We start from the raw sequence: 13,045 nt of genomic DNA on the forward strand, positions 1-13,045 counted from the left end.
TAGAGGCAAATAGACTGCATTTGCAATCTTTGTCATCCCTTCACAGTACTCCTGAAAATAAAAAGGTGATTATCAAAGAGAAGAGAGAGCACTTAAGGGAAGTTGGGGGGGGAGCAAAGCAAAACACCACCGTTGGATAGTTCGATCGGGTTCTGGATATTTACATCCCACCCAGTATCTGCTGAGGGCCCCGAGCCCTCATCAGCAGACCATTTGCTCCTCAGTGGCTGGAGGATCTTACTGGGTTGACAAGGAGCACAGAGTCATCCCCAAATCTTTCAAGGAGTGGAGGAGACCTTGCCAAATGCTGAGAGTCTGCGACTGCAAATGAGAGGTCTTTCATTGCCACTGAACTTCCATGAGAATTCCTGACGACAGAAGCTATGACGACCTCGGGGTTAGTACAGAGGCCACTGTGCAACCTCAAGCAGAGCGTGACAGTCAGGTTTCCAACTCCTTCTGGCACTCCTTGGGAGTTTACAAATAATCTGGGAAGACTTGTACTAGTTTAACAAACAAAAGATGACTTTGGGTTTAAGTCCATGTTAAAGCAGGGACCAGCTGACAAAAATCTTCTGGTCAAGTCAGTCCAGGGATTTGGATTCTTTTCTCTCAGGGTGGACTTGGCAGGTTCCTGCCACGCCGCTCTCTCCTGAAATGCTATAATTACTAGACAAAACAATAGCAGAAGCATATAGAAACACTCTAATTCCTTACCAGAAACTGCAGGTTCTTTTCAATGTGGCCAGGATGGGCACAGCTGAATGACCAATTTTTTCCCCAGGTTTTTGTAGACTTTCATTAGTGAGAATGACAAGCCTTCTGGAGTAGCATGTCCAAGAGCGTGCAGTGCTTCTCTTAGATTGTTTCCAAGGAGATTTGTAAGGTTTCCACAGGTCCTGGAACACTTTAAACTCACCGGCCAAGACAGATGTGCATAGATTCACTACTTCATCTAGGGAGAATGAGGAGACCATGGCAGAAATCAGCTGCTGCGAAAGAACAAATTACGTTCTTCTCTCTTCTCCTCCTGCCTCTCAAGCGTATGACTCTCCAAGTAGCTCGCTGGCTTAATTTGCTTCTTTGAGGAGGGTGACTTAAGAGCTAAATGCCAGTTGATGAAGCAAGCCTCCTGAGGTACGCCTGAACAGCCCATTTAGTCCTGGACCAAGCGATCCTTGCGAGTCCTAGGCCTCCTCCTACACCACCTCTTGAACCGCTCCTTGACTTCCAGCACGCTGCCAGGAAGGCAGATGCAGGCACACACACACACGAGTTTCTGTATTCTCTCCCAACCAAGCACAGCAGAGGTGCTCTCCTCTGCAGGAGAAGCCACTCTAACAGGATGGGCCTGGCCTGCTTACAGGAGGGGTCAGGCGTGACTTGTGGCGCAAAGAATCGCAGGAATGTAAGTTTTATTTTTATCTGATGGTGGAATTATTAAAAAGGAGTCAGGCTGTCAGGGTGAGGTGCTCATTTTCTTGTTAGCAACAGTGCTTTTCTGCATACCAGGACACCGTGGCATCTGACGGACATGTGTTACACCAGCAAGCTGCGCACGTATACGGAACATCAGGAAGAATGGTCTGAGTGGGATACAGGTATAGCTAAAAGCAATCGCAGGAAATTAAGGAAAAAAATTAGGCCGAGCGTCACTTCAAATATATTTAGCTTTCAGTAATTTTTCCTTTCATGTCCCAGTAATTTGAGACAGTTAAAAACTAATCTGCAGGGAAAAAAAATCTGAAGATGAAATTCAGGAAGATGGAAAAAAATAGCTAAAAGGTATTTCCACCTCCAGTTTTGAAAACTTATTTCTTGATTTTTGGACGTGAGGTCTTCCCTATCCAGCCCACTGTGCACTTCTGTGGTCAAAGGCGAGCTGGTGGTTTGTATGTGACGCTGTTAATACACCTCAGGAGAATTTGGGGAGGAGAATTTAAAAAAAAAAAAAAAAAAAAAAAGGATAAATTTTAGGTCTCCAGGCTGGCTCATAATGAATTTAATCCTAGATGGGGAAAAAAAAAAACAAAACAAAAAAAAAAAAAACAAAACCCAACAAAACCTTACACTGGGAGAATGGTTAGACTGAATGGATCTTTTTCAGCTCTAGCTTTTAAGTCTTTTTAATTAATGTAAAACAAAATGCAAGATGACAGCCATGAGCGTAAAAAACAGATTGCTGAAAGCTGGGGTGATTCCAGACATGGCTCATTTTGTGAGCATTCCACGTAGTCACAACTTGAACTGGGATCAGACCCTCAGTCACCGGGCCAGCAGAAACTGCAGAGGTGACACATGTCCCCGGGGCACGTCACCACTCAAAATCCGTGCAAGCCAACGAGGATTCCTGCAAGTCCAAGTTGTGCCACCTGAGACAGCAGCAGCTCAACGAACACATTACTCCAGAAAGAAAAGGCCACGTTTCAGGCTGAAGAATTTTGTTTGTGTTGGTCCTAAAGTTAATGGGCCAAGCTACCCCCGGTGCATCAATGTCATCAGGAGAATTAGTTGCACCATAAAAACCGAAGCACCCCAGGAATATCCAAAACCAAGCATGTTTCTGTATTTTGCCGTACAGAATTCAAACCAAAGCACCTCACACTCTACCACTAGGTTAAGGACGAAGCGCTGTGTTCCCCGGCATCGCCACGCAGCCAATTGACTGCACGTTCCTAGTGCCCCCAGAGCTCACTTCCATGGCAGCAGGTAACAAACCCCAAATACAACCACCACCCTCACCCTGAACCACTCGGCCCCGTGGTGCTGAACACCGTTTCAACTACCAGAGCTGACCAAGCCATCCAGTCCGAAACTCCACGTATTTCAAAGCAGCCCTGTCTTGAGGCTGTGAAGGTCACTGCCCTCCCACCTCTCTTCCAAAGCAGACCAATCCACACCTCTGAGGTTTTCAGACTTTTCCAGGAATCGAAGTGCAGTTCTCTGGCCAAACATTACTTAGGAAACTCCCCCAGCCCTACGATGCTCCCTAATGCTCGGAACCAGCATGGGGCGAGCAGATGACCCAGACCCCCTTGGGTCACACCTGCTGGTAGCAGGACAGCAGACGATGCTGTGAGAGCCACGAAAGAAAGACGATGGGAAGCAATAGACTGAGTCATGCTGAGCAACAACCCGCCTAAGTTTGTAACCCACAGAGAAAAAACAAAGGTGTTATTCCCCCAACAGCCACTGCTATTTTTGGTTGTGGTCCAGAATAACACAATAAGCAGAAGACGACTGTAGGTAGCTACGCTGGTGATTTCATTCTTCTAGTACCGTCTAGAGGCATAAATGCCTGGAAACACAACAGCAGCTTTTCAGGGAAACGGTGCTCCTAAGGCTGCAAGGAGCTGAGCTGTTTGGAGAGCTGAAGCAGGACAGCAGCACACGGGATCCTCCTGAACCTCCAGCGCTCCCAAGGCCAGGGAGAACGCCGGGCTCCAGACCATGCAGCAAGGGGCTGGCGAAGGGAGACAAAACATGCTTTCTTCTTCCAGCCTCTCCCACTACGTTTTCAAGGCAAATGCTGGAGTTCTGAATTAGTTTCCTAAGCTAAGAGCTTATCATGACTCTCGCTTTTGAGATAACAGAAACTGAGGGAAAAATAAAATTCTCAAGACTGTGGTGATTCTGTGTAATCCTTTCAAATCCAAGATGTGACAAAGGCCTGTGGAAGTCAGATTCCTGTACAAATCCTGCTGGTTTTAATTGGATCTGGGAATCATTTGGATAGTAGGTCTTATGGAGGCATATTTGAAGTTGTCAAAAGAGTATCCAAGTATTCCACCAGTAAACAAAATATCTGCTAATAGCAATATACTTTAGTAGTCATGATCATTTTTTTTTGTAACTCAATCTAACACACACACCAATATCACCAAGCCTTTATTAATTGTAATTGATTTAGAACATCTGTCTCAGTTTACTTTTATTAGCAAAGCTATGAAATATTCATCACCTGTGTATTATATGATGACACACACTTGGAGTGCAAGATACTTTTAAGACACTTCCAAGAGAAGGTTCTATACATTACTGAAATGGATACACTTCTCATTACTTATGTCTGATCAAATTTTACCACAAAGGACGTGATGACTTTTAAGCAAGTCTGACACACAGATTTATACAGCTCCCTAATCCCAAAGAGACCTAAACCCACTTTGTATTTCAGTACATTAAGTTATGCACAGAGACTGCTTAAGCTATTTCTGAATTGAAGCAAGGCAATCTGTTTGTAACAAAAAAAGAAATACAATACAAAACGTTTGGCTTTGGACAGTAACCTGTAGTCACATCCAGCTTCCTTAGCTCTGTATTTTCTATCAGACAGCACAAGCAAGAGAAATTCAACTTACTCAGACCACTGTTAGTTTTATGCCCATCCCAATCCATCTCTGACTGAATCACCTTCTCCTTACAAACATCCTTCTACCTTGGCACCTCTAAACACTATTCATCAAAGCAGGCTCCTTCTAGATCTTGCCTTGTAGGAAGACCAAGAGCGAGCAGGTGACAGCAGCCAGCAGGAGCAGCAAACCCTCCCCTACGCAGAGGCAGACACATTCTGCTCACCTCCAGTAACCAATTCCAATTACCAACTGGCTCTCCAAAGCCCCCGGTGCTGAACGCATCCACAAACACCCTGCATCACCCACTAGCCATGAATAGTGACTGCCTAGACATTGGTAACGCTGACTACCAAGAATGCTTCCATGGCATGGAATCCAAGAATGACGCCGCGGTCAGGAACATGAGACGTGCTCAACCACCAGACTCAGTTATCCCTACAAGATGTAGCCTCACCTCTATTCCAGATATCAGGCTGACTCTTTGCTTGATCTTGACCAAAAGACCAAGAAAAAGTAATTCAAAGGGCTAAACAAAAGCCTAATTTATTAAATATGCCAGTCTACTTCACCCACACACATTACTAGGGGAAGTGTTCTTTTTCCCAGGCACCAGACTCAAGTGTTACATGCAAATACAGATGGTGAAATTGTTACATCACTCATTAACAGTTTTTTTAGCTATCAAATAAGATTACTTACTGGATAGGATGTAACCAATCACTGCCGTTTCCCTTTAATACCCATAACTGGAATAATGCTAGACTAAAATAGTTAATTACCCGTAGCAGTTTTATCAACCGAGTTATAATCCTCAACAACAGAATCTTCAATCACATCACTGATTTTCTGCCATGGCTCCAGCTCCTCCTCCTCACATTCCATAAAAAGGTCTGTGTCCGCCATCCTGCAAGGGGAAAAGAAGAAAGCCATTTATTGGGTAGCTGCATTCAGGCAGCAGCAGTTTCATTATAAGAACAACTCTAATGCCAGAATTACTAACAATGTTTTTATTTCCCAGTATTCCAAAGAAAAAAATGAGCTGCATATTTCCAGGTTCCTATTTATTTCTCAGGTTACAGAAATGACTCCACATTGTACTTTAATAGATTTTGCTTTCTTTTCATGGAAATCAATCAAGTTTGTTTAACAAACCCTTGATTTTAACTAAAATTGCAGTGTTTCGCCACTCCTCCTGCACGACAAAGCCAAGTTAAGAGCTTCAGGAGCAGAATTCACTGCCCTAGAACTCAGTAAGAAGAGTCGTAGTTTTTTGTTCTGTTCATGGTTTTGAATATTCTCATTTGAATGTTGGCAGTAATCCTAGAGACTGAATATCCCAGCTCCAATGAGCAAGAAACGTGCACAGAAATGAGTGAACAGTCCACAGCCAACCTCGGACTCCTGTTCTGACCAAACCCACGAGGACCCAAACTCCCTCGTGCTGCTCCAGCCCCATCCCCTGCTTATCTCCTTGTACCAGCCCGGGACCTGACACACCATTATAAATCAGTTCAGAGAGGGGAAAAAGAGAAAAGTAAAGGGATTTTCTGCAATTAGACCCATAGTTATTGTCTTTCAACTCAAACGAATCTCTGGAGTAAAGCACCCAGTTCATCTTTTCCACACTACTTATTACGTATTTAGTTAGAGACCGACAGACGATGACAGCTCCAGGCTATTTGTCTCCCTCGTTCTTGCCACCCATCTCTAACACTTTTATTGCTGCTACGGCCTTTAGAGACATCGGGAAGCAGCAACAAAAGTAAGTAGCTAACCGAGGGGCGTATCACTGCTAATGCAATGATGTTATAACACTGCAATTCTCAGTGTTACCTTTTGCTCCACTATTTACACACCTTCCCATTTTGTTTGCTTTGCTGGGCACCATGGCACCCAGAACAGAAGTTTTTACGGATCTGCCTACAGCAAAAGTCAAGTATTTTCTCCTGGGGTTGCATCTAATCCAGGCCTCAATGAAATGCAAATCTGTATGTGCTTAATGCCAAGATCTCTATTAAACATTCAGACCAGCCAGCCAGAATTAAAACCAAGGAGATTCACAACAGTCGTCTCGAGCGTCCTACAGAAGCTCTTCTCAGAGGGATAGTTAGCACCAGAGTTCTCCAAACAGCTGACTTTTCAAATACTACTGACATCTAATCAATAGAGCCATTTCCAACCACACTTTGACAACCTGCAAGCCACTGAGCTGAGCAGCTTAAAGCAGCTTTCTTACAGACCTAATTTTGCACCGTTTCAGGATTTGGCTGTTTCTAAACTTCACTTACAAATAACACTTACGCAAAGTTCTAGTTCTCCTTAATAACACACTTAGGGGTCTTTAGCCAATGTAACCACATCCAGAAGTTCAACTGTACTGCTAAAGGAACTCATGATTATAATCAGATACCACAAAAAATGGATTTCCTATTTTCCTACCTGGGCTAGAGCAAAAAAAGACTCAGTTCCTTCCACCTGCCATGAACCCCTGGGAAGGACAGAGCGAGGAACAAGTGGCAGTTCTGTGCTGCAAGGGAGCGGGAATTAACACGTCTAGAAGGGATGCTGCTCTTCTTGATCACATTTTTGGTGGCAAAAGAAGCTGTTACGGTTGCATTTTGTCTTCTCTACTACCATTTTACTGCCATAAAAATCTGATGAGGAATGTTCTGAGACATACTGGCCAAAATAAACAGCTTATAATCAGGGACAAGCAAGAGAACAATCCAACTCATTTGCAGACAATCTGTGTTTTCAAATAGCCACAGAAAAGAGTGCTGACCAGAAGGCTTCAACACAACATAACATTTATTAACTCACTGCTGAAGAGCTAGGATAGAAACAGTGCCAAAATATAAACTGGATTAAGTCATCATAGAACAATTCAATTTAAGTCTCATATAATTAAGCTATGTCCACATTATCCCCCCCAAAACCACTGAACCGGTTATAAACATGGGTTTGTAAATCACTCTAGAGCTGGGATTTACAGGAGTGGCTGGTAAGACCGCGTGCAGCCGCGCCGTGCAAGTGCAATCTTGGATTTTTTTGTGTTGTGCTATGTAATAGCTGCAAAACAAAGCCACGAGCATCACAGATTTCCTGCAATACGAAATTAAATCAAAATAAAATTTCACCTAAATCCAAAGCAACTGTCTGAAGCAGGTAGGTCTGAGCCACACAAGAATTGCAAGCACTTGTTCCCGTTTGCCAAATTCACGCTGCTGGTACTTTTTCTGAAGCAGCATATGCAGTTCCCTGCCTTCCCCGTGGATACAGACAACCTCTTAGACTGCCATTTTTCTGTGCTCCACTTGCCTACAAAGGATTTGCAGAGCTCATATTGTTATGCTGCAGTCGTATGACGCTGTTTCACTAGGAAATGCTCATTTTAGTTCTACGCCTGCTTATCCTAATACACGCAATTCTCACCACTTATAATTCTGAAGCACATGAATATTTGTTTTAAGAACAATACAAAGAACTGTACTTAAAGGAAACCCATCACACCACTCACGTTCAATAGCTGATCTCCTCTTCCTCACTTTGCATGTTAACAAAACAGCAAAGATAATTCATCTTATGACTCGTACAGCTGCGAACGCCCAGTGCTGCCATTCCTTCCACACACAGCAGCAGCTCTTTTAACTGAGCTGCTTTATGCCTAGATTTCCAACTGGCAGTGTGGGAACGTTCAATACAGCTATCCCCATGCCTCTCGAAGTTGTGTATTTTTGGGAAGAATCTTACATAGTACAGTAAATAAAACACTTCTGTATAATTTCACTTGTGATCTCTATGAAACTCAACTTGCCCTTCCTTTGTGAAGGTCTTTGTGAAGACAATAGGCCTTTAAAAGTCCAACCCAACTTACAAATAACTTACTCATATTGAACTCACCTTTCCTACTCTTTCTTGGGAATGACAGGGAATACCTAAAAAGACTGCACAAGTTGAAGGCATTCACAGGCTTGTTCGGCTGTCAGGAAACAACCTTTGTAGAGAAGAACCTACCTCTCTGTATCCCGTCACTACAAAAATATACATCAAGGAAGATATAAAGAACCATGTTTCTTTGAGCCCGGGTAGAACAAGAGAGAATCTCTTTTCTCACCACTCCAAGTCCTTTTCAGCCAACTTTTAACCTAAAATGTGCTGTTCCTGAAGAACTTCAAGTGTCCTGGCTCCTTCCATACACGCCTTCCCCGCTCTGACGCTCCCTCCAGGGCACAAGCACATCTCCGTGGCCATTTCCTCCTCGCCCTTATCACACTTTCCTGGCCCTGGCAGGCATTTGGAGCTGAGGGAAATCCAGCGACAGCTCAGGCTCGCCAAGCAGCCGAAGGGAAGCGAACGGCTTTGCACCAAACGGCGATGCTGAGCGCTGCACATCCTACCTGCAGGCAACGCCGAGACGGACGTGAACCAGGCAGAGAGCTACAGAAACCATCAGGCCCAGGAAGCGTGGTCTTCAAGGAAAGATGGAAGGACATGGGGTGGTTTAACCTACAGAAGGGCTAACCAAGTGCAAATCTTCATCTCCACAGCACCCAGTACCTGCATGCCTCAAAGACCCTGCGAGCTTCTTCGTTTACATAAAACCTGCAGCGGACAGCAAACTGCATGAGCCACGTTTTAAGGGTGGAAAGCAGAGTTCAGTGAAACGAAGCGACTCGCCAAAGCTTCTACGAGAATGAAGGGCTTAGTCAGAAATAAAGAGCTGCCCAGCCCTCATTCACTTCATTGGACAAAAAAACTTCCATCGGTTTAAGAAAAAAAAAAAAAAAAAAGAAAAAAGTGAAAATCATTTTTTGGATGACAAATTGTACAAAAACAGACTCCTAGAAATAAAGCTCTGAAGTCGAGGTTTATGCTGGAAATCTGCTTAGCAGGGGAAAGCAGGAATCAAAGAGCCTTAAATCTTATTTTCTTTGCCTGTTAACACAAACTTTTTTTTTTTTTGAATTACAAAATCTTATCAAAAACAAGCGAGATCTCCTAGGAGATGCATACAGAAATCCCAAACGGGTGCGCACCACAACCGATCAATAACTGCATATTTATGATTTGCAATATTTGTGCTTCACAGAAACATCTAGAAAAAAAATTCTCCGTGAAGCTTCTAGGACAAAGCTTCTCTTAGCTGGCAAAAGCGGTGACGCTCACAACAGTGCTATTTGTCTGGAATCATATTACTCCACGCCAGACAAGGAACACTGCCTTAATACTATAGTGATGGGCAGCCTATAAATAGCCGGGATAAATAACCTGATCTATTAATTAAAGCGTGCACATATGTCTACCCAGGAAGGCTAAAACTACAGAGGAAGTCTTTGCACAGATTGTAAAAATATATTATTCAACACCTCATAATTATTCAGAAGATGCAAAGACAAAATGCTAAAGAGACTGTAGTTACAAGCTTCTTTTGACACCAACTTACATTATGCGCATAGTATTTCATCTGCTCGTATCAGCCGAACTAAGAAAATGTCTCCTCTCTTCTATAATGTAACAGCTTTGTTTTTCAAAGCTTTGATCTGGAATATTTCTGTATGTAAGAAGCCTTTGCTCAATAAAATGATTAAGCCCAATGATAAATACTCTGCATTTAGCTTTTCAGCACATAGTTGGCAGATGCTCGGTTGAAAATACGGATGCCAAAAAAATGAGAAAAAAATTACAAAGTGTTCTAGACACGCTGCAAGAAATAGAGCCCTGAAGACTGAAAGGTATTTTCTCTCCCTTTTAGCTGGAAAATGGGAGAAGACCTTCAGGGGAAGAGCCAACATATATTAGCTCTACACAAATAACCAGCACGACTGCAAGATATAAACCCTTTATTTTTTGTCATCTGATGTGGTCCACGCTCATTGTTGCGATATAGGAGGGGGAAGGCACCGGCCATTCAAGTCTTGCACTAAAAGGCTGGCCACCTGATTACATTTTCTGATCAAACTGATTACCATTACCAGGGGAAACCCAACAATGAAGAATTTTTATTCCTAGACAGCCAAACAGATCACCCCATCACGAGAAATCCTCTTCTCCTGTTCCTCACTGCCAAAAAAGCTTCCTGAGTCCCTCGTCATTTCAACCCAAATCTGGAATCAGGTCTAAGATCCACCTGCATTTATCTATCAACGAACCACTTCGGTATAGTTAGAAAGGTATCAGATCGAATCCCTCGGGGCTGCTGTTGTATTCTCAGGACAAAATGACTGAACAGGTAGAAAATACAAAACACTGCAGTCTGGCTGAAAACACCACTGGCATTTTCAAGCTTCCGAAACCCACAAATAAACAAAATAAATACTTAATCTAGTTTCTCCACCTAAGTGAGGTGGCAAACAAAGGACTCAGCTTCCATTCCATAGGCTTTGACTCGTAAATTCACCGACTTACAGCAATGTAAGTGGAGAGAATCAGGGCCCAAATGTTTTCTATTATCTAAAGCACCTGTGGATAGCAGGTTTTACACGACAGCTGCAGAATAAGGCAGCTGTGTCTCATTGAAGTGATCTCTAAAAGATGTGTGGTTATATATTTACAGTTTCATTCACAGCTTGATATTATTTGACACAAAGCAAACAAGTTATGACATACATATGCTGTATATACACACACTTCTTTTAAAAGGACTTCAAATTAATGACTCGTTCACAGTGTTCTTCAAAACTCGCATGATGGGATGCGCTATTCTTGCTACATAAGCTTCACTTTCTGAGGCTTTTAATTAAAAAAAAAAAAAGTATAAATAAATCAGTACTTGTCAGGGCACCGCTGGTGGCCCAATTTCTGCCTACTGGGTGAAATCATCTGCAACACACTCAGTCTTAAGGGCACACTGGCAGGTCAGGAATAAACCCGCGCTCCGTTACACCCATAACTTGGTAAAGCAAAAGGAGGAGTTTTGGTTAAAGGCAGAACCCCGGGAGGGACAGAGGCTACCACCCCGTTTCCCAACGTCCCCCTCCAGCACAACAGCCCCTACAGAAGGGCCAGCACAGCCACCGGCTTCACCGGTGGGAAAGCAGAAGGAAGGGTTTGCTAGGATCAAACGCAGATTTGGGGAGCAGGGAACCCCAGCTCCTGCCTGGGGCAGACCTCGGCGGGGCCTTTCTCCAGGTGGGAACAAATTCAGCAAACTCACGACTCCAATACGCCTGGACTCCAACCACTGCAGCGCGGGTCGCACATGAAGTCACGCTAACACCAGCCACACTGACCCTACCGGGTGCTGCCGGTCCTGCAGGAACCCTAAAGCTCTCACAACTATTTTCAAAAAAGGGATATAAATTCACGTGAATTGACAACGGAAACGCAACTGAATACGCAGTGACAATCCAGCCAGTAGCACGGTAACATTCCCAAACTACTACTTTTTAAAAGAAAAAAAAGTTTCAATGGACTCCAGCAGGGAACCCACGCTGACAGCTGACTACTTGTGATGAAGGACCGAGGAAAGCTGAGGAAACAACGGGGAGATCTCTCACCACCTTCGCAGAGGGGTCTCGCATCACCCAGAAGCGTCCGACTCTGCGCTAACTTCCATTTCAGCACCACGCTGACTCTTGTAGGCACCCCCAAAGCCCCCGGCTCACCCCTGAGACACCCCTGCCCACAGCAAACGCAGCGCTCCCAGCCCACAGGAGGAGGGGAGGCTGCACACAAGCTGTGCCCCAGAACGTCGCATTCCAGCACCCAACGCGTGAACTTTGTTCACTCTTCTTGCCCAAAGGTTTGTCGGTTTTTACGCCCGTCTAGGTTTGCTAATGGAGATTTAATTGTGGCATGGTTTTAATGCTATCAATCCTCTCCCCTGCCTCCCTAAGGAGTTTCCTAAGGGAAAACACTGACATGAAAAATACATATTAAGAATTAATTGACACTTAATTTTTCTTTGCCGCTTGCTATAAAACCACCTCTACCCTGACGGTCCAGAGAAGAAAAGCTAAAATATAAAATTGAGGATCTGTCTTTCAGAGACCCACAAAGAAGCCTGAGATGATTCGATGCACTCCAAGACAAGAATTAACACACAAATCAACTTCTCTTGGCCAAGTTCTCCTTCCGAATGCTCACTTCTCTCCATTTTGTCTAACCTCGCTGAACATGCAGTCCCGGAGTTCCTTTCTTGTTGCTTGTTTTTCAGACTCACTTTTAATAACGCGCACTCGGTGGCAAGGAACGTATCGTAACTTCTTAAGAACCAGGACACCTGATGAAGTTACATTAAATGCAAATGAATCCTGTGATAAAGGTTCCTGCTGTCAAGACATGCTGCAATCCCTTCCCTGAAAAAAAGATAATGCTCTTCCGAGGCTTATAACAAATAACTGGCACGGCTTTAAACTGATACAATCTAAGTGATGAAAACATTGGATGATGTTTTCATTCCTGTTTATAGGGCAATTCATCATGAGCAACCCCTCCGACAGGAGGTACAGGTGAGAGCTGAGCGCCAGAGTTCAGCAGCCGCATCCTTCAGAGCAAGGTGAATTTACTCCTCGTTGACTGATGTGGTTGACTTGGCTTTGCTGGGTACTGAGAGGATTTCAAGAGGCATATTAAGTTTTCTAGGAATGCTATCATTTAAAGTCCTCCATTTTATTTAAGGCTTTGATGTGTGCGATGCCTACTAATTAAAACCTATTACTACACACTCAATTTTAACAATCGTTATCTAC

At 43.8% G+C, this 13,045-nt stretch overlaps 1 protein-coding gene across 4 annotated transcripts in view; it reads right to left on the reverse strand.

Annotated features, from left to right (window-relative positions):
- POGZ (pogo transposable element derived with ZNF domain) overlaps positions 1-13,045 on the reverse strand; it is a 33,364-nt gene that overhangs the window by 18,126 nt on the left and 2,193 nt on the right. For 3 of the 4 annotated variants that reach the window (XM_082780823.1, XM_082780822.1, XM_082780824.1), the window contains exon 2: positions 5,135-5,259. In XM_082780823.1, coding sequence (XP_082636949.1) covers positions 5,135-5,258 — 124 coding nt within the window. In that variant the 5' untranslated portion in view covers position 5,259. Of the gene's footprint in view, positions 1-717; positions 855-5,134; positions 5,260-13,045 lie in introns of those variants that run through there. The other variant, XM_082780825.1, reaches the window with a different exon arrangement.

The sequence above is a fragment of the Aythya marila genome (genome assembly GCF_965140915.1).
Source record: "Aythya marila genome assembly, chromosome: 29".
Classification (NCBI taxonomy): Eukaryota; Metazoa; Chordata; class Aves; order Anseriformes; family Anatidae; genus Aythya; species Aythya marila.